The following is a 21,956-nucleotide window of genomic DNA, read 5'->3' on the forward strand; positions in this document are numbered from 1 at the left end:
GGAAACCCGTAAATACTATGGCGGTGCCGTGGTGAATTTCTGGGTTCATGAACATCAATATATTGTTCTGCAATCTCATTTAAATCAGACCTTAGTTTTCGCTACCGCTGAACAAAGATCTGAAGACATCCCATTAGGGGTCACGTCAGAACGACCTTTCATCCGATCAATCAGAGCGTCGCTTACCACATTATGAAAGTGACAGTCGGAATGTGATTTCTAATCATGCAACCTCGAAAACTTTAACATGGGGTATTCCGAACGATAGTTGCGGGTTTATCGACTGAATCCTTACAATCTAGACCAGCTATTGACCATTCCAGAATGTTCTTTTGTACAGGTTTCAAATTTGTAATCGAGAATTTGTCAAAATATGTTTCGAAGCGTAGTCGCCAATTTGAAATTAGTGCCGTAAAGCACGAGAAAGCTGCCTTCTGATTGGTCATTCCATTGGTCGGTCAAAGTTCGCGCAAGGTCGGTCTGACGTGACCCGTAATGGGATGTCCTCAGATCTTAGTTTAGCGGTAGCGAGAACTAAGATCTGATTTTAATGAGATTGATTGTTCTGTTGCTGTTATATTTATTTAAATATATTTTACTAATTGGTACCTCTATACATGATAATGTATTATATCCCCTCCTGGGCTGATACGGCTTGTCAGTGCATTTTGAATGGGCGATCCTGGTTTGTAAAAAATGTGATCCATATGTTTGTTGTTTAACGCTGCACTCAGCAATATTCCAGCTATATGGCGGTGGTCTGTAAATAATCAAGTCTGAACCAGACAATCCAGTGATTGACATCATGAGCATCGATCCACGCAATTGGGATACGATGGCATGCATCAACCAAGTCAGCGAGCCTGACCACCCGATCCCGTCAGTCGCCTTTTACGACAAGCATAACTGCCTTTCACAGCAAGCATGGGTTGATGAAGACCTATTCTACCCCGGATCTTCACGGGTCGTTATGACGAAGATTATACATTATTGTGTAATATGAGATTGCTTCGCGATTAATCGCGAGGAACTATGAAGAACGAAGCGTGGTTTATTTCACGATAAAACATTGTTCTATCATGAGGTCATTTCTGGAGATTCGAACTTGCGGTCTCAACATGATGACGTCGTAAATAGGACGACGTTATTTTTAGAGGGAAGTGTTTTTTGAGCTGTTCCACATAGATGAAGCTAGACGACGCAATGGCTGAACGGTCGCCCCCATAGACATAGTGCATTATCACATACCTAGCAATGATATGAGGCATTTTGCATTGAGATGAAGCCAAGATATAGACGGTCGTATGACAGGGGGTGTCATAACCAGACCTGTATTATATGCCGGCTGAGACAGCAGTGCATTTTGAATGGGCGATCGATATCATCCTATGTGGTAAATATTGTCTGTACATGTATTTCATTCAAACATTCAAACTAAAATATTCTCAAAATAGTTTAGGCGCATCTTCATTTGAACATGTTTCAAGAACAATATCCACATTGACGTCATGTCTGTTTGGTGAGCATTTGTAACTATTTCATCAATATTAAAGTAGTCACCTCTGGGGATTACACCTGACACATGATAACCATGCTAACAACTATCGTACTGTGAACTCTGGTGTCCCCCGCCGTGATATTGCTTGAATATTGCTAAAAGCGGCGTAAAACCATACTCACTCACTCACTCACTCGTACTGTGAACATACAAACGGTCCATTTATACATACATAAAATATAAAATAATTTCAACACACTCGATATGAGGAGAGATAAGTTCCATGGATGTAGGATTTCTCTTCACATCGTCAATATGTTAGCAGTAAATGTAATGTAATATACTCATTATGTTCTATATTTGATATATTTATAAATACATTGTAAACTGGAAAAATCACAAAAGAACGGAATTTTAAAAGTTGTGTTAATTGCAGGTAAACATTGGAGATGAACATTTGCATCGTTAAATGGGTCACGAGATTAATGTATGTCCCAACTCGACAGCATTGATGTCATTTTGATTCATTTCAGTTTCATTTCTTTGTCTCTGATATCCAATTCAGAGTCTAATTTTAATGCATCCATACACCCAGTTCATTGTGTCAGCACTTTGTATATGAGAGATTTCTTCATGGCGGTCATTGTGATGTCTTTCCCGCAGATAAGTTTCATATTCACGGTGCACTCACTTGACTTTGGGACTACGCCAAACATCGGGTAAAGTGGTTCTCTTATCTCTACATCAATTTTGGCTAACACAACCTCTCGGTCAAGGTCGATGAAACCGAGTCTCCCCCTTTCAACATCCAACACTACGCCATAGTGGAGGGTTGCCTGTGCTCCAGGTGAATGAGGCATAGTATCCGTTAGACATCTTCCTCGCTCACCCTCCCGATACACAATGGTACAGATTCTCCCTTGATGTCTGTCGCAACTCCATACACGGACACTCCAGGACCGGAACTGATTACAAGCCCGGTACCATTTGTCCATCTGTACCTCCTCAGACACGCCTGTCTCCAGGATTGACAGATGCAACTCTTCACTCGCAACACCAACCACTGATAGTGTCTCCCAGTATTGCGGACTGGGAGGGTCGGAGTTGGGTTTTGCGGATGGCTGTTGAGGAACGAATACTGGCGTAGAGCTGCAGGTGCCAAGATACACCTTAAAACTGTGTCTGTCCTGTTCATGTGTGTCGGGTGGTGAATTGATAAGCTCTCCATGGGAGTTTACGTGGCAACACTTCTTATTTGCTCGAGCAGCATCCATGTGAAGTACAGGGCCTAAAGTGGAAAGATATTCAAGATTATTGAAATTGCAGATATGGTTATACCCTGTACAATACTTTCTTCTATCAGCCAAACATGCCTAGTACACTCTGTCATCAGTGGCAACCTTTACTCTATTACATAATCCGAGGTGGTTGTGTCCCTTGGGCACGCCAGAAACCTATGATTGTGAGTTCGAATCCCGGTTCGCCCCGATTATGTTTCTAGGTTTGTCAGCCCCATACCCGTGCTCGTGGGTTTCACCAAAGTGTTAAACGTCTGAGACCTGCATCACTTTGGGCTTCCTCCCACATTAAGCTGACACGTCGTGATATAACTGGAATAATGTTAAAAGCGGTGTTGATGAAAACTCACTCAATCACTGTTACATAATACGATCCACTTCTTAACTAATATTTAGTAGTATACTTTACTCTGTAACGTGGTGCTGACTCTAGCATTTAGTGGCAACATAGGCAGCCATCCCACACTGTATATTTATTCACTCTTGTATATGGTTATGTACTTATATTAGGATATACCAAACCTTCCGTGTATCCGTGCTGTGTAGGGAAACAGAAGTATTTGTGTACTATCAGTTGGCAGTGGAATCTCCACGATACTTACATACAAGCAGTCTGGCACTGGCACCATGTCCTACAATGTCCACATTAGAGGGGCAAACTGGAACATAAATCAGTTTTAAACATTAGGAAAAGACTTATTCCAAAATTGAACTATTTTGACAAACACATTTGCATTTGAAACATATATAAATAGGATAATGGCAACAACAGTACAACAACATAGGGATTGTTATAATGGCATGTGCTGTACAACAAAATAGGGATTGTTTTAATGACATAACAGTACAACAACATAGGGATTGTTATAATGGCATGACAGTACAGCATAGGGATTGTTTTAATGACATGTGCTGTACAACAACATAGGGATTGTTATAATGGCATGACAGTACAACAACATAGGGATTGTTATAATGGCATTACAGTACAGCATAGGGATTGTTATAATGACATGTGCTGTACAACAACATAGGGATTGTTATAATGGCATGACAGTACAACAACATAGGGATTGTTATAATGGCATGACAGTACAACAACATAGGGATTGTTATAATGGCATGACAGTACAACAACATAGGGATTGATATAATGGCATAACAGTACAACAACATAGGGATTGTTGTAATGACATGTGCTGTACAACAACATAGGGATTGTTATAATGGCATTACAGTACAACAACATAGGGATTGTTATAATGGCATGACAGTACAACAACATAGGGATTGTTATAATGGCATGACAGTACAACAACATAGGGATTGTTATAATGGCATGACAGTACAACAACATAGGGATTGTTATAATGGCATGACAGTACAACAACATAGGGATTGTTATAATGGCATGACAGTACAACAACATAGGGATTGTTATAATGGCATGACAGTACAACAACATAGGGATTGTTATAATGGCATGACAGTACAACAACATAGGGATTGTTATAATGGCATTACAGTACAACAACATAGGGAAAGTTTTAATGACATTACAGTACAACAACATAGGGATTGTTATAATGGCATGACAGTACAACAACATAGGGATTGTTATAATGGCATGACAGTACAACAACATAGGGATTGTTATAATGGCATGACAGTACAACAACATAGGGATTGTTATAATGGCATTACAGTACAACAACATAGGGAAAGTTTTAATGACATTACAGTACAACAACATAGGGATTGTTATAATGGCATGTGCTGTACAACAACATAGGGATTGTTATAATGGCATGACAGTACGACAGCATAGGGATTGATATAATGCCATAACAGTACAACAACATAGGGATTGTTATAATGCCATAACAGTACAACAACATAGGGATTGTTATAATGACATGTGCTGTACAACAACATAGGGATTGTTATAATGACATGTGCTGTACAACAACATAGGGATTGTTATAATGGCATGATAGTACAACAACATAGGGATTGTTATAATGGCATGACAGTACGACAGCATAGGGATTGATATAATGCCATAACAGTACAACAACATAGGGATTGTTATAATGCCATAACAGTACAACAACATAGGGATTGTTATAATGACATTACAGTACAACAACATAGGGATTGTTATAATGGCATGACAGTACAACAACATAGGGATTGTTATAATGGCATTACAGTACAACAACATAGGGATTGTTATAATGGCATGACAGTACAACAACATAGGGATTGTTATAATGGCATTACAGTACAACAACATAGGGAAAGTTTTAATGACATTACAGTACAACAACATAGGGATTGTTATAATGGCATGTGCTGTACAACAACATAGGGATTGATATAATGGCATGACAGTACGACAGCATAGGGATTGATATAATGCCATAACAGTACAACAACATAGGGATTGTTATAATGGCATAACAGTACAACAACATAGGGATTGTTATAATGGCATTACAGTACAACAACATAGGGATTGTTATAATGGCATGACAGTACAACAACATAGGGATTGTTATAATGGCATGACAGTACAACAACATAGGGATTGTTATAATGGCATGACAGTACAACAACATAGGGATTGTTATAATGGCATGACAGTACAACAACATAGGGAAAGTTTTAATGACATTACAGTACAACAACATAGGGATTGTTATAATGGCATTACAGTACAACAACATAGGGATTGTTTTAATGGCATTACAGTACAACAACATAGGGAAAGTTTTAATGGCATTACAGTACAACAACATAGGGAAAGTTTTAATGACATTACAGTACAACAACATAGGGATTGTTATAATGGCATTACAGTACAACAACATAGGGATTGTTATAATGCCATAACAGTACAACAACATAGGGATTGTTATAATGGCATAACAGTACAACAACATAGGGATTGTTATAATGACATGTGCTGTACAACAACAAAGGGATTGTTATAATGGCATGACAGTACAGCATAGGGATTGTTATAATGGCATGTGTTGTACAACAACATAGGGATTGTTATAATGGCATGTGCTGTACAACAACATAGGGATTGCTATAATGGCATGACAGTACAGCATAGGGATTGTTATAATGGCATGTGTTGTACAACAACATAGGGATTGTTATAATGGCATCTGCTGTAAAACAACATAGGGATTGTTTTAATGACATTACAGTACAACAACATAGGGATTGTTTTAATGGCATTACAGTACAACAACATAGGGGTTGTTATAATGGCATGTGCTGTACAACAACATAGGGGTTGTTATAATGACATGTGCTGTACAACAACATAGGGATTGTTATAATGGCATAACAGTACAACATAGGGATTGTTATAATGACATGTGCTGTACAACAACATAGGGGTTGTTATAATGGCATGTGCTGTACAACAACATAGGGGTTGTTATAATGACATGTGCTGTACAACAACATAGGGATTGTTATAATGGCATGTGCTGTACAGCAACATAGGGATTGTTATAATGGCATGCGCTGTACAACAACATAGGGTGTGTAATAATGGCATGTGCTATACAACAACATAGGGATGATACTACTAACCTTTCAGTTTGATACATGATTGATGTACATCATGAGACCTGACACCCTCAGACATCATCTATGCAGACAGGGGAATATAACAAGTCAAAAGTTTAATGAACGATTAACTCATACTTACAGGCTTTTGTAAATCTACTTTAATGCGATTGAAGCTATCTCTTTATTTCCGTACTGAGGAGGTCCCAGACCCAGTACACTTATAGTGAGTGAGTGAGTATGGTTTTACGCCGCTTTTAGTAATATTACAGCAATATCACGGCGGGGGACACCAGAAATGGGCTTAACACATTGTACCCATGTCGGGAATCGAACCCGGGTCTTCGGCGTGACGAGCGGACGCTTTAACCACTAGGCTACCCGACCGCCCCCAGTACACTTATAATGCAGTGGAGTCCATATATTTTTCCTGTGTCTCATTGCATGATAAATGTACAGAGATAAATTTTGTAAAAGAAAGTACTTCGAGTTGTTTAACTGAGATGTGAATTTAAAGAAATTGGGATTGACATAGTAATATTAAGGTATATACTTAGCCCTTAATGTTGCATAAAATAAGCATATAAAAATGAAGTGATATTCATCTTCAATGTCATTCAGAGCGCACAATTGACAAATACGTTCTTCTCTTTTAATACCCGTGTAACGCCCAGTTTCAATAAGTAGATAATGTGAACAACAGCGAAATCTTGCTGAGGAAACCCGGATTTTTTTACATTTAAACGAGATAAATACTGTTCGGGATATAGATAATTCTTTTACCATTTTGTAATAGATACTTTTGTTTGATTCAGATACAGATTGAGACCAGTTTTGTAAAAATATATCTTTAAGTCTTTGTGTCAATGGTCTAATGAAATAAGAATGACATTGTATATTTTGTTGACACGGTACATAGCCATAACCAACGGAAAACAGCAAGTCTTTTACGTCTGTTGCCCAATTTCGTTTTCCATTTTTATCAAGGAGGACCATCATATATTAACTTTTTTTCGGGAACCTATAAGATGGCATATTCAATAATCTCAACTAATATTTGATAACCTTTATATATGAATATATATACATTGGAAATCTGCCACAATCACCATATACCATAACACTTGGTCTGTTAACCTTAACACCAAGGAATTTCTTGCAGGCATATACATGACCTTTTTCTAGTTTTTCAAGCTTACTGAGTCCCCATATCTCTGCTCCATATAGTAATATCGGACAAATATCTTGAAGAACGACTTGTAAGTAATATTTACAAGAATATAGATTTGTTTCAACACGCGAATCAATACCTTGCATCGATGCTTGCTTTGCATGCATAGACCAAGTAAGATAATTTGCTAAATATACACCTAATATAAATACATGTAGAAAGAGGTAGTTTCTAGGCGTTCCCCTTTGTAGAGCCATTTTTCCTTTTGAGCAAGTATCCCTCCATTTTTAAAAACAACGATCTTCGTTGTATCTTTGTTTACAGTTAATTTCCATTCATTACAGTATTTTTCAAATTCGTTAATTTGTGTCTGTAAGCCGCCAATGCTACTCGTCCGCAAATAATAGTAAAATTAATTGCGTCATGTCAGGATGTAGCTGAATTCCATTTGTACACTCTCTTGAATTTGTGTTGCTAACTCATTAATAAAAAATGAAAACAAAAAAGGACTTAGTATGCAGCCTTGTCTCACTCCAAGTTCACTATCAAACACAAATTAACAGAAAGCTTAGTTTTCCATGAAAAGTTCCATACGTATATTCTGTAATGTATCAGGTATCTGTCACTAAGATGAGGGAATGGGCAGTTACTATTTTCACAAATGTAAGGAACTTACGGTTTTTATCAATTCATACACATCAGGTGTCCTTGGCGGGCTCCCTGGTTGAACGTCTCTGTTGCTTACCACCATTTGGGTTTGTGTGTGTTCTTGCAGGTTAACACCTTCAAAGAATCGACGCATTAGTTCAGCCGCAAAGGTAATAAAACACTGAAAGAATTCGCTGCAGACACTATTTCAACCAAATTTGTATATTCACACACCCTGTTTCTATTGTTCTCTCGAAATGTAGATGTATTTTCTACAATTATGACCAATTCTGCTCCATTCAATACCCTCTTAAACAAACTCATACCAAGAAGTTTGCATACGATCCATCCATCTCTGTTGATGTATCGACACCACCTGACAAATAGAAATACAGTAAACTACGGTTATAACGAACTCAAAGGGACTACTTATTTTAGTTCGTTATAACCGTAATTCGTTATAAGCATATGTACAGCATAACTACAGCAAGTAGTCGGGACTAAAATGTTAGTTCGTTATATCCGTCAGTTCTTTATAAGCGTGTTCGTTATAACCGTAGTTTACTGTATAAATGTTTTTAACTAACATTTACCTCGAGATTATTTTACACTTCTTAATATTCATTTCCCATTCATTTGCACTACTTCTTAATATTCATTTCCCTTTCATTTGCACTACCACTTCCTTCAATAACATGCATAGATATGAAGGTAAGTTCTCTTGGAATTACAATAATATAAATGTCAGAAACAGTTCACCTCAATGCATGTGTGCATTTGCTGGTATTACCTTACCTTTAAAGTTTCATCAAGCCTGTTTTCCAGTTTGGAGGCATTCTGTGCAAAGATGTCTATTTGGTTTTGGAGGTCTGTCAAAAAGAGTCATGACTTAAAAGTTGTTTTATATCAGATAAACGTATGTGATAAAGATACAGTAACAAGCTTGAGCTGGCTGATAATAGTATTCGTTTAGAAAATACAATTTGTTTTTGTTTTCAAGGAAATGAAGAGCTGTACCTGCAATGGTAGGCTGTTTATCTGGGATGTCATCTGGCTTCATAGTGGTAGCCAAACAACCGGAAATGTCAATGAGTTCTTCTAATGCCTTCTTTCCTTGGAAGCAGAATCTAACTTGTGTGCTCCTTGAATCTGCTGTAAATTTTCCTGCCTTCATATTTTCTTCAGACATTTTATTTATCGTTTTGGTCAAACAGATGAGTTCCCAATGTCTTGTTGACTTTAAAGCTCGCTGGATGTAGTCTATGGTTCTAACTACTGAGGCCTCAACAACATTGGCAAGATCTATCTGTGCCTGAACTGCTTCATTGTGGACCTTAAGGTTCAGTGGAATGTCTTGAAGAAGTGTTGCTTGTCGTCTTAGAAATTTCACAGCAACATTCCTGTGTATTGTCATTATGTCTGTTTCAAGTTTAAGGTTTGTTTCTTCTAATTCATGTCGGTGATGTTTAGCACATTTAAGTGTATCTCTGATATCTTGAAGTTTACTCTCTTGCTTTCCCAGTTCCTCCAAGAGATGGTTCTTTGTTTCATCATGAAGGTGCTTCAAATCTGAATTCATGTGACGTTCATGAGCTCCATGCAAGCAAACAACACATATCGGCTTTCTGCAGTCGTGGTCATACAATTGTAGCTTGTTGTCAGGATGTTCCCCACAATGGGACTCTTGTCTAAGCAGCCTGTCGATGGATGTTAGCTTTGTCTCGCTGATTTCACGAACAGTGTGATTGCTGTTTTGCCTTACTGAATTATGAATATTGAGACAGTTTGGACAAAGATTATCATTGCATTCTTTACAGTAAACAACACAATTGGTATCGTGAGTCATTTGAAGGTAGGAACATCTCTTTTCTTTTTCAGAATTAGCAGCATATGCAGCTTCATTACGCCTAACAAAGTCAGGTGCAGTTTCCCCCATAGTGAAGGTCTGTCCACATGGACACACTAGCTTGTAGCGTCTTTCTTCGTTAAGGTGCTTTTCTATACATGACTCACAAGCAGCATGCAGACATGGAAGAAGACGTAATTTGTCTACATCACAGTGGCCATGCACCGAAAGCACACAGGTCTGCTTCTTGTCAATACATGGCCTTGCTAAACAGAGAAACAAAAGGGTTTTCAGGCATTTTCAGTGCCTCAGTGAAAACTTATCTAAAGCAGACCGTGCTTAGTTCAGTTTCAGCAATACGCAATGGATATGTACTGAACCGTAAAAGAAACGTCACCTCAAGTAACATTGCATGAAAAGTTGTCATTTAAATATCGGGGTATTTTTGTCAAAGTTTCTCAAATTTAACATAACCTTGTCTTGAAAAAATGAAATTTTATGATAAAAAAACAAAGCATATGACAATAAAACCGATCACCCAAACGCATCACGGCAACGGCCATGGTAACCCGATGCACGTGAGTTCCGTGCAAATTGAAATGCACATTTCTTGCCCTGTAAAACTCCACCCAGATCGGATAACATTCATTCGATATTGAATTGCTCCCACATGCCAAGATTGACAAGAAATCAGCGACACCAAGCCCTCGGACGATTGGAAGCTGGACAAACCACCCGGCAAGTAGCCAATGCATTGCAAGTCCACGTAAGGGCCATATACAGGCTCCAGCAACACTACAGATGACCTACTACGTAGTGGAAGACCAAGGGTCACCACCCGACGTCAGGATCGTCAGACAGCATCCTCAAGATCGCTTCGTTACTGTTTCGGAAACTGCTCGACAGACCATGGGGACACACCAGCGACATGGTGACGTTTCTTTTGCGGTTCGGTAAATTGTTTGACAGTTTCATGGTATTTGTATTGGTATTAGTTTCCTCTGTATCTGATCCTGTACCTTCATCCATGTCCTCTCCTGTGTTTCCTGACGTGTCTGGAGTACGTGGTGCAGGAAGTCCCACTAACGCTTTATAGGCTTCTTTTTCTTCCTCCAGCATCTACAAGTGAGTGAGTGAGTGAGTGAGTATGGTTTTACGCCGCTTTTAGCAATATTCCAGCAATATCACGGCGGGGGACACCAGAAATGGGCTTCACACATTGTACCCATGTCGGGAATCGAACCCGGGTCTTCGGCGTGACGAGCGAACGCTTTAACCACTAGGCTACCCGACCGCCCCTGCATCTACAAGTAATATCAAATCATTCAAAAGAGGATAAGACACTCCTCTAATGAAACTATGCCTGAGGTGTCCTTTCGTGTTTAAATTTATGTCTTATAGTAGGAAAATACGTTCAAGACCCCAAACAAATAACACAATTGCATTTCAACCCAGGAAAATCAAATACTTATTAGATTTGGTTTTGGTTTGGTTTGTTGTTTTACGCCGAACTCAGCAATATTCCAGCTATATGACGGCGGTCTGTAAATAATCGGGTCGGGACCAGACAATCAAGTGATTTACATCATGAACATCGATCCACGCAATTGGGATCGATGACATGCATCAACCAAGTCAACGAGTCTGACCACCGATCCCGTTAGTCGCCTTTTACGGCAAGCATAGTCGCCTTTTACGGCAAGCATGGGTTGCTGAAGACCTATTCTATCCCTGATCTTCACGGATCTCTCAAGTGTATAACATTATAAGATTTAGGTTGTATACAGGCATAATTGTAATGCGAGTAAATGTGATTAAAGCCAATTCCAATTATGCGACAACCAGCTTCGTGCAAGTCAGCATAATGTGTCTGAATGAGGTATTTATGTTAAACGCCGACATGTTATTTGTGAAGCCTAGCGCTGTAAAGCCGACATAAGTCCAGACTACTATGAGCAGCCGCACAAATACACGTGCATGCACGTCGATAAATATATAAAATCTTGAACTCGACGTAAAACCTCATTTCGCCTCACCTCTGTGGACAGTCCTTCATGTTTATTATGGGTGGCATGAATTAGATCATGATCTCTACAATCTGTCATCCTATGCACATGAGAGGCGGTGAGGGTAGCCTAGTGGTTAAAGCGTTCGCTCGTCACGCCGAAGACTCGGGTTCGATTCCCCACATGAGTACAATGTGTGAAGCCCATTTCTGGTGTCCCCCGCCATGATATTGCTGGAATATTGCTAAAAACGGCGTAAAACCTTACTCACTCACTCACTTTGCATATGCAGATGGATATAAGGATATAATCTGCAGCATACCTTCTTGAGTCTGTCACATTTTTCGTTGGCCTTCAGTAGGTCCCTTTGTGACTTTGCTAAATGGAATTGCACTGAAAACATAAGGCAAAATTATTCTTATCAGGCCAAACGGATCCAGAAAATTTGGACAATCATATCCAGGTAATATATATCACCACAATGACTGAAAAGGATTAACCGTCGTTTAATAAATTCTTACTCAATAATAAATCACTTTCAAAATCAAAATTATAACGCACACTCTTCTATATGTACGCCTTGCTCCTTGATCTGTGAAATATGATCTTTTGCCTCCTTGTGTTTAGTCTTCTCTAGTGTGTCCTGAATCCCTCTCAGCTGTTCCAACTGCTGTTTGAGGTCATTAATGTCCTGGAAAGAAAATAAAAATATAGGCCTGCAACTAAATAATACATCACTGACATCATTTCAATCAACAGTAGGATTAATGTCATTTTTACAAATATGCGCAGCTGAATGCTGTTTATTTAACTAATTTAAAGAAATCAATTGATATATATATATACATATTTAAATGAATATATTATTGTATCAATTCGATTCTTATTCGGTACTTATGTTTTCCATCAAACATGTTCACCTGATCAGACACCGCTTGGCAGATGAAGGGAGGTAATCACAGAACACTTGAGTTCGTTATTTTAAATGAGTTCGTTATTTTAAGGCTGCTTTTCTCAGTTCCCTACCCTCGAGGATAAACATGGCAACATTTCACTAAAATAAATATATGTTTGGAAGCCTTTAAACATTAAATCTAGTTTTATTAGGGTTAATACAATACTTCTTATGTATATGTAAGTATATTAAGTTGATGTAAAATTTACATACAAGCAAGAAATGATACTCATTTTTCAACCAAAATTCTATTACATACTGGCAGAATCTCAGTTCCCAAGGAATATTTGAATACCTGCCATTTTCCATGAAACGAGAATGAGTACAACGGCGAAACTGTGCCAACGCAATGCGAAATTTATTAATATATAAATTAAACAAATAAAATTCTGTTTCAAGGGTATGTCTAAAATTTATATGATAGCTCGTTTTGGAACTGTTGGAAAACGACCAATGCCCATCTTTTCAAATTAAGCACATTTTAAACGCTGAGTTAATTCAGAGAGAAACGAATCAACTGTGTCGACATACTGTCTAACCGAATCCAAAAATACACAGCAGTAATTTTATTTTTGCCGTGCAGTTGATTTCATGTGAAACCAGTTGCAGCATCATGTATGGAGCTCCTCTTGGAAATCTAGTTTCATTCATACAAGTTTGCACCATTATTGTACACATTGCTTATTAACTGTGACATACAAGGGATAGCGCCCACATTCTCTGCGGACAACATGATCAGGAGTGGAATTTGTTAACCAAATAAACGCTTACTTGCGAAAACATGAGCACATTCTATATCTTTACAGTTATCCTAACAGTTAAACCGGTGTTACTTTTGAATCAGAGTTTAAAGAATTGGTTTAATGTGACGTAATGACCTTAAATAGAAAGCAGTACTTGCTTGCCTCGCAAGACCACATTATTGTTATTCCTAGACCAGGAGAGAAAGAACACCACCTTCCATTTGTTTTAACCAAATCAACTGCCAGTATATTGTTACACTATTTTTCAAGAACATCAATACACACAGACATTCGTTTTGTCATCACTATATGTTTATCAGAGTGCCCCGTCTCAATACATTCCTAATCACTTGCTGGTAAGCCGATGAAAACTTTATTTTTTTTATTCGGCTCTCGACTGAAAGTGTATGTTAATAACGTTGTTCATATAGTGTGATATCTCCTTACAGCGCTGTGGTATTAATCTTTTCATATAACATGAAAATGCAAAAGGAGTGTTAAGCCTGTGCTCGATAATTTGGTGGATATGTAAGTTGACATGTTATAAGTAGAAACTTGTACTTATCGAATTCCCTTTTATTATTAACCCGTGAAGATCCGGGGTAGAAAAGGTCTTCAGCAACCCATGCTTGCCGTAAATGGTGACTATGCTTGTCGTAAAAGGCGACTTACGGGATCTGGTAGTCAGGCTCGCTGACTTTGTTGATGCATATCATCGATCCCAAATGCGTGGATTGATGCTCATGATATTAATCACTGGATTGTCTAGTCCAGACTCGATTATTTACAGACCGCCGTCATATAGCTGGAATATTGCTGAGTGCGGCGTTAAACAACAAACCAACCAACCAACCTTTTGTTATTAGTTACACGGCATTTTGGGGTTCATGTTGACAAGAATTTTATTACGCATAGAAGTGGTGATACTCACGTGTTCATCATGAAATTCCGAATCTCTTAGGATATCAGTTTTGCGATTAAGTGGGTCGAAGTTAAGAACCTTATCGGAAATGTTCGATTGAAGGAATTTTCTACGAGGCAAGGGCGTTAACCGACTTTAAAAGTCCAGTTTCCACCCTTGCCGAAAGTGGCTGAAATTTCCAGTGTCACCAGTTGCTATTACGAGTTATGTCCCTTCTTTGTTCAAACTATTGATAAATTAGATTCCATCTCTCATATCACTTGCATTTGCTTCAAACAAAACCCCGGCGCCCAGGCAAGACGATCTGCTCGATAGTCAAGATCTGTATTGTAATAAAACGGGTCCTACCCCGTGATGTGTATCAAATCATGTGAGCACCTAGCTTAAAAACATGAAAGAATTTGCAAAATATCTGTCGACGCCCAGCTGGTGGTACAGATGTTTTGCAAATCCTGCAGTCGACCGAAATCTGCACGTTGAAATCCATGTTGTTTATATATATAATTACGAACCGGATATCTAGTTCTTTACGCGAGTTGATTGGACTATGCATAGACTTGTAGTACAGCCAAAATGTAACTCCATTATTGCAGATTATATAATTAGTTCGGTAAGGTTGGAAACTGGACTTTTACAGTCAGTTAACTCCCTTGCTTCGTTTTCTACGGCTCCCCGTTACTTTTACGAGCTTTCAAATAGAAATAACCGAAAACTTCGCTTCAAAATCAGTAGTTTGTTTGTTATACTCAGTGTGTGTAACGCATTAGAGGAATGTTTGTAGACTTCTGTGTGTTAATCCTTTCTTCTTGTATCTCTTCTGTATAATGTTAGGTGGATCGCTATGTTGTGATGTTATCTGGCAACTACACAAAGGGGTTTAAGTTGGGACTCGTATTTTGATTTTAGTTTTGTTACTTTTCTCAATAATGTGAAAATTGGTTTCATATATAAAGATATTGTTTTAATATATATCAACTTGAAGAAAGAAGAAATTGTAAAACGGATAAACTTACAAAACCCAGAAAATAATTTTAAAATTCCATTTCAAAAGTCTATGGTACCACAGCTGATTACCAGGTTCGCAATGTGATTAAGGTCAATCATAAACCTTGACGAATTTCTCACGTGACATTCCGGAAAATTGGTCTTCACAGTTCTGCATGCCTTGGATATTGGACAGTCACAATTTTGATACGTTTCCCAAAGAGTAATACTGATTAATAAATAGTTTATGTGGTACAGAGAAATAAGCGAGTTTGACTTACTGATTGTAACAGAGCTATCTGCTTCTCATATTCCTCTATTTCCTTCCTATGCTGAGCTTCTAACTTTATCTTATTAACAAAGATAACACTTGTCAGACCTGAAAGAGAATAGATATACGTTTATGTTCTTCACCGAAGTACCAGTATTATATCATCTGATGACCCGTCAAGATCCGGGGAAGAATAGGTCTTCAGCAATCCAAGCTTGTCGTAAAAGGCGACTAACGGGATCGGGTAGTCAAGCTCGCTGACTTGGTTGATGCATGTCATGGTATCCCAATTGCGTGGATCGATGCTCATGATGGCAATCACTGGATTGTCTAGTCCAGACTCGATTATTTTACAGACCGCCGTCATATGACTGGAATATTGCTGAGTGCGGCGTTAAACAACAAACAAACAAAATTAACTATATCATCGGATTGCTTCCTGTGATTAGCAATGTGCTATTTCATTTGGAACGCTTGGTATTTTTGTATCATGTTCAGGTTTTGCACTATTTGAACAAAGCTGAAATAGTGCCAAATCAGTCTGTCACTAATTGTTGAGAGTAATGTCTTATGTCGGTTTATGTAAATTTGAAACAATAATTACATCTTTACTTCATCACTTTTTAGAGTGGATAATACGTTTCTTGAAGCATGATCGTATGGTTATGAAATATCTCAAAAGACTGATAGCTTATTTGGCATGATCATGTAGAATCATGTGTAGAAGCCCCAGATTAACGTAAGGACCCAGTGGTAAAAATGAAACACATCTATCTAATAGAATGCAGAATACATACACGTTTGGCCACATTGGATGATTGATTGAAATGATACCTTGCCATTACTCCGTGTAATGACGTTCAGTTGTCCAACCCTTGTGATTGTGAAGATAAGATCCTTTAACATTCTCACATGAGTGAGTGAGTATGGTTTTACGCCGCTTTTAGCAATATTACAGCAATATCACGGCGGGGGACACCAGAAATGGGCTTCACACATTGTACCCATGTCGGGAATCGAACCCGGGTCTTCTGCGTGACGAGCGAACGCTTTAACCACTGGGCTACCCGACCGCCCCTTCTCACATGAATACTTCCTAATAATTCCTGAATAAATTAAGAATGTGCACTCTTCACAAATTACGACGTTGTACCTGCTTCAGTCGAGGTCCGATCAAGGCGTTCTTTTATAAATAGTTGCGTTGTGTCCAGGACTGTACACAGTGTTCTGTAGCCTTCCACTCCTTTTTTCTTTAGGATCTCCAACAACATCTCACACTTTTCTCCGCCAGCCTGCCTACACCTGTCATAGTCTGTCTGTGTGAAGACACAGCCCTGGTACAAGGCGTCCAGCACAGGGTCCACCTGTGTGAAGACACAGTCCTGGTACAAGGCGTCCAGCACAGGGTCCACCTGTGTGAAGACACCGTCCTGGTACAAGGCGTCCAGCACAGGGTCCACCTGAAGCCATTCCTTCAGGTACGTATGGTTCCTCTGAAGGATGACAACATGAGCTGTGTCCATCGCTGAAATTATATTATACTCTACTTATCTGTAGAAGACTGTAATTCTGAAGATGTAGAACGTGGAGAATTGCTTATATATGCAAATTATATGTTTCCCGCATATCTGCCTACCTACATACCAACATATCCGCGTACCAATAAACGCTCATACTCACATATCCATATTCCTACATACCCACATACCAAACTACTAAAACAGTAACATACCCGCGCAACAACAAACACCCATATGCATACTCACATACCTACATCACTACATACTCACATACCCAAATACTAAAACAGTAACAGACCAACATACCCGCGCAACAACAAACACCCATACTCACATGCCCACAACTCTACATACCCACACACCCAAATACTAAAACAGTAACATACCCGCGCAACAACAAAGACCCATACTCTTATACCCACAACCCTACATACCAACATACTACAACAGTAACATACCCGCGTACCAGCAAACACCCATACTCTTATACCCACATCACTACATACCAACATACTACAACAGTAACATACCCGCGTACCAGCAAACACCCATACTCATATACCCACAACCCTACATACCAACATACAACAGTAACATACCGGCGTACCAGCAAACACCCATACTCTTATACCCACAACACTACATACCAACATACTACAACAGTAACATACCGGCGTACCAGCAAACACCCATACTCATATACCCACAACCCTACATACCAACATACTACAGTAACATACCCGCGTACCAGCAAACACCCATACTCTTATACCCACAACACTACATACCAACATACAACAGTAACATACCCGCGTACCAGCAAACACCCATACTCATATACCCACAACACTACATACCAACATACAACAGTAACATACCCGCGTACCAGCAAACACCCATACTCTTATACCCACAACACTACATACCAACATACTACAACAGTAACATACCCGCGTACCAGCAAACACCCATACTCATATACCCACAACCCTACATACCAACATACTACAACAGTAACATATCCGCGTACCAGCAAACACCCATACTCTTTTAACCACATCCCTACATACCAACATACTACAACAGTAACATACCCGCATACCAGCAAACACCCATACTCTTATACCCACAACACTACATACCAACATACAACAGTAACATACCCGCGTACCAGCAAACACCCATACTCATATACCCACAACCCTACATACCAACATACAACAGTAACATACCCGCGTACCAGCAAACACCCATACTCTTATACCCACAACACTACATACCAACATACAACAGTAACATACCCGCGTACCAGCAAACACCCATACTCATATACCCACATCCCTACATACCAACATACAACAGTAACATACCCGCGTACCAGCAAACACCCATACTCTTATACCCACAACACTACATACCAACATACAACAGTAACATACCCGCATACCAGCAAACACCCATACTCTTATACCCACAACACTACATACCAACATACAACAGTAACATACCCGCGTACCAGCAAACACCCATACTCATATACCCACAACACTACATACCAACATACAACAGTAACATACCCGCGTGCCAGCAAACACCCATACTCTTATACCCACATCCCTACATACCAACATACAACAGTAACATACCCGCGTACCAGCAAACACCCATACTCATATACCCACATCCCTACATACCAACATACAACAGTAACAAACCGGCGTACCAGCAAACACCCATACTCATATACCCACATCCCTACATACCAACATACCAACATACAACAGTAACATACCCGCGTACCAGCAAACACCCATACTCTTATACCCACATCACTACATACCAACATACTACAACAGTAACATATCTGCGTACCAGCAAACACCCATACTCATATACCCACAACACTACATACCAACATACAACAGTAACATATCCGCGTACCAGCAAACACCCATACTCATTTACCCACAACACTACATACCAACATACAACAGTAACATACCCGCGTACCAGCAAACACCCATACTCTTATACCCACATCCCTACATACCAACATACTACAACAGTAACATATCCGCGTACCAGCAAACACCCATACTCATATACCCACAACACTACATACCAACATACAACAGTAACATACCCGCGTACCAGCAAACACCCATACTCTTATACCCACATCCCTACATACCAACATACTACAACAGTAACATATCCGCGTACCAGCAAACACCCATACTCATATACCCACAACACTACATACCAACATACAACAGTAACATATCCGCGTACCAGCAAACACCCATACTCATATACCCACAACACTACATACCAACATACAACAGTAACATACCCGCGTACCAGCAAACACCCATACTCTTATACCCACATCCCTACATACCAACATACTACAACAGTAACATATCCGCGTACCAGCAAACACCCATACTCATATACCCACAACACTACATACCAACATACAACAGTAACATACCCGCGTACCAGCAAACACCCATACTCTTATACCCACATCCCTACATACCAACATACTACAACAGTAACATATCCGCGTACCAGCAAACACCCATACTCATATACCCACAACACTACATACCAACATACAACAGTAACATACCCGCGTACCAGCAAACACCCATACTCTTTTAACCACATCCCTACATACCAACATACTACAACAGTAACATACCCGCGTACCAGCAAACACCCATACTCATATACCCACAACACTACATACCAACATACAACAGTAACATACCCGCGTACCAGCAAACACCCATACTCTTTTAACCACATCCCTACATAAAACATACTACAACAGTAACATACCCGCGTACCAGCAAACACCCATATTCACTTACCAACATTCCTACATACCCACATACGTCTTCAGCAACCCATGCTTGTCGTAAAAGGCGACTAACGGGATCGGGTGGTCAGACCCGCTGACTTGGTTGATGAATGTAATCGTATCTCAATTGCGTTGATCGATGCTGATGATATCAATCATTCCCATAGAGCACACCTAATCGCACACGAGCTTATGACGTTAACAGACGCAGCCTCATATTGAGGTTTTTCAGACACAATTAAACCTTCTGTTTAGGTGCGCCTGTATTTTAAAATGCTGGGCATTAAATAGTGGACGCATTGAAACACCATGTCATGTGTCATATCGATGTACATACCTTGTTGATGTTCGAGTGTCGAGGCCATGAAGTAATGCTAAGACAATACACCATGAACGTGCCATAAATATCAGTTGTACGAGACTAGACAGCCAAAGTACACAACGTGTTTGTGCAGTCCTATATGAATATGTAGGCCCCAAACGGGCACTCAACAACGCTACAGGAGCTGTGAGGCAGGTTGACAATATCTCTTTGCCTTCTGTCTTGAGTTTTCAGGTCACTGCGCACCGCATTTGTAAGCAATATGTAATGTGAGCTACATCCTTGTTCATTCTTCTAAAGTAAACTGAATAACATAAATAAATGTCATCTCAAAACATCGTACAATGCATATTCTGCACGATACGTCTTTCCACATCACTGGGAAGGATAGCACATGGGTTGTAAGACTTAATCTGTAGAGGCCGAGGATGCTTCAAAGTGAACATATCCTTCTTTTTTTAATACCTTAAAGGTCTAATAACACACGAAAGATTTAATAAACGTTTGACCGTGGTCTAGTGGTAGAGCGTCCGCACGGAAAACGGAAGGTCAGGGGTTCGATCCCCGGCCGCGTAATACCAAAAGACGTTAAAAGATTGTACTTGATGTTACCCTGTCTGGCGACTCAGCATTAAGGGGCTAAAACAAGGACTGGTCGGCTCGGAGTCAGTATACTGTGTCTGAGTGGGGTATTGATCATGTTAAACTGCCGCATGGTATCTCAGTGGGCTAGCACTATAAATCGGCACCAGTTCGGACTAGTACAAGCAGCCACACACACACGTGCATGCACGTCGCTATATGAGTGCAATAATCTTGGACGTGACGTTAAACCCCATTTCACCTCACCTCACTTTGATGGGTTCACTTACTCCAAGAATCGAACCAGAGACCAGACCACAAACGGGAGATGTCTCATCAAGACCTGCCGTGGGAAATGTTCCACTGTTGGGGACTTCCTTAAACACGTCTGGGGGCACGGGTGGCCCAGTCGTCTAAGGCGCCGCGATTCGCTGTGCAGAGTTGCGTCCCTTGGGCACGCCAGAAACCTATGATTGTGCGTTCGAATCCCGGTTCGCCCCGATTATGTTTCTAGGTTTGTCAGCACCATACCCGTGCTCGTGGGTTTCACCGAAGTGGTAAACGTCTGAGATCTGCATCACTTCGGGCTTTCCTCCCACATTAAGCTGACACGCCGCGATATAACTGGAATACTGTTAAAAGCGACGTTAAACCCAACTCACTCACTCACTCACTAAACACGTCTCGGACCCCTGCCACCCACCTAGAGATCAGATTCCTGTCAAGTTTT

At 39.8% G+C, this 21,956-nt stretch overlaps 1 protein-coding gene across 6 annotated transcripts; it reads right to left on the bottom strand.

The window, feature by feature from the left end:
* Positions 1-1,907: 1,907 nt before the first annotated feature.
* On the bottom strand, positions 1,908-20,837 carry LOC124127880 (E3 ubiquitin-protein ligase TRIM33-like). 6 transcript variants are annotated; one of them, XM_048390783.1, is made up of 13 exons: positions 20,660-20,837; positions 17,394-17,458; positions 17,087-17,345; positions 15,944-16,041; positions 12,620-12,749; positions 12,381-12,451; positions 11,072-11,171; positions 9,224-10,318; positions 9,002-9,075; positions 8,235-8,582; positions 6,412-6,469; positions 3,399-3,455; positions 1,908-2,786 (listed from the first exon to the last, which is right to left on the bottom strand). In XM_048390783.1, the coding sequence occupies exons 1-10, from the start codon at positions 20,685-20,687 to the stop codon at positions 8,517-8,519; spliced, it is 1,986 nt and encodes a 661-aa protein (XP_048246740.1). In that variant the 5' UTR covers positions 20,688-20,837; the 3' UTR covers positions 1,908-2,786; positions 3,399-3,455; positions 6,412-6,469; positions 8,235-8,516. The 6 variants fall into 6 exon arrangements, with proteins under 6 accessions (XP_048246740.1, XP_048246741.1, XP_048246739.1 ...); XM_048390784.1 differs by having other exon boundaries at positions 17,087-17,249; positions 17,346-17,458; XM_048390782.1 differs by having other exon boundaries at positions 17,087-17,249; positions 17,298-17,458.
* Between the last annotated feature and the right edge of the window lie 1,119 nt (positions 20,838-21,956).

The sequence above is a fragment of the Haliotis rufescens genome, unplaced genomic scaffold, assembly GCF_023055435.1.
Source record: "Haliotis rufescens isolate VD_foot unplaced genomic scaffold, xgHalRufe1.0.p SCAF_9, whole genome shotgun sequence".
NCBI classification, from domain to species: Eukaryota; Metazoa; Mollusca; class Gastropoda; order Lepetellida; family Haliotidae; genus Haliotis; species Haliotis rufescens.

Bases quoted from the DNA above. Each gene is read 5' to 3' on its own strand.
- LOC124127880 (XM_048390779.1), bottom strand. From the start codon at position 20,687: ATGGCCTCGACACTCGAACATCAACAAG. The intron at 11,172-12,380 runs GTATGCTGCAGA...ACTCACTTGTAG, and splicing joins AATGTGACAGACTCAAGAAG to ATGCTGGAGGAAGAAAAAGA. The intron at 8,583-9,001 runs GTAAGGTAATAC...TCTATTTGTCAG, and splicing joins GGCTTGATGAAACTTTAAAG to GTGGTGTCGATACATCAACA.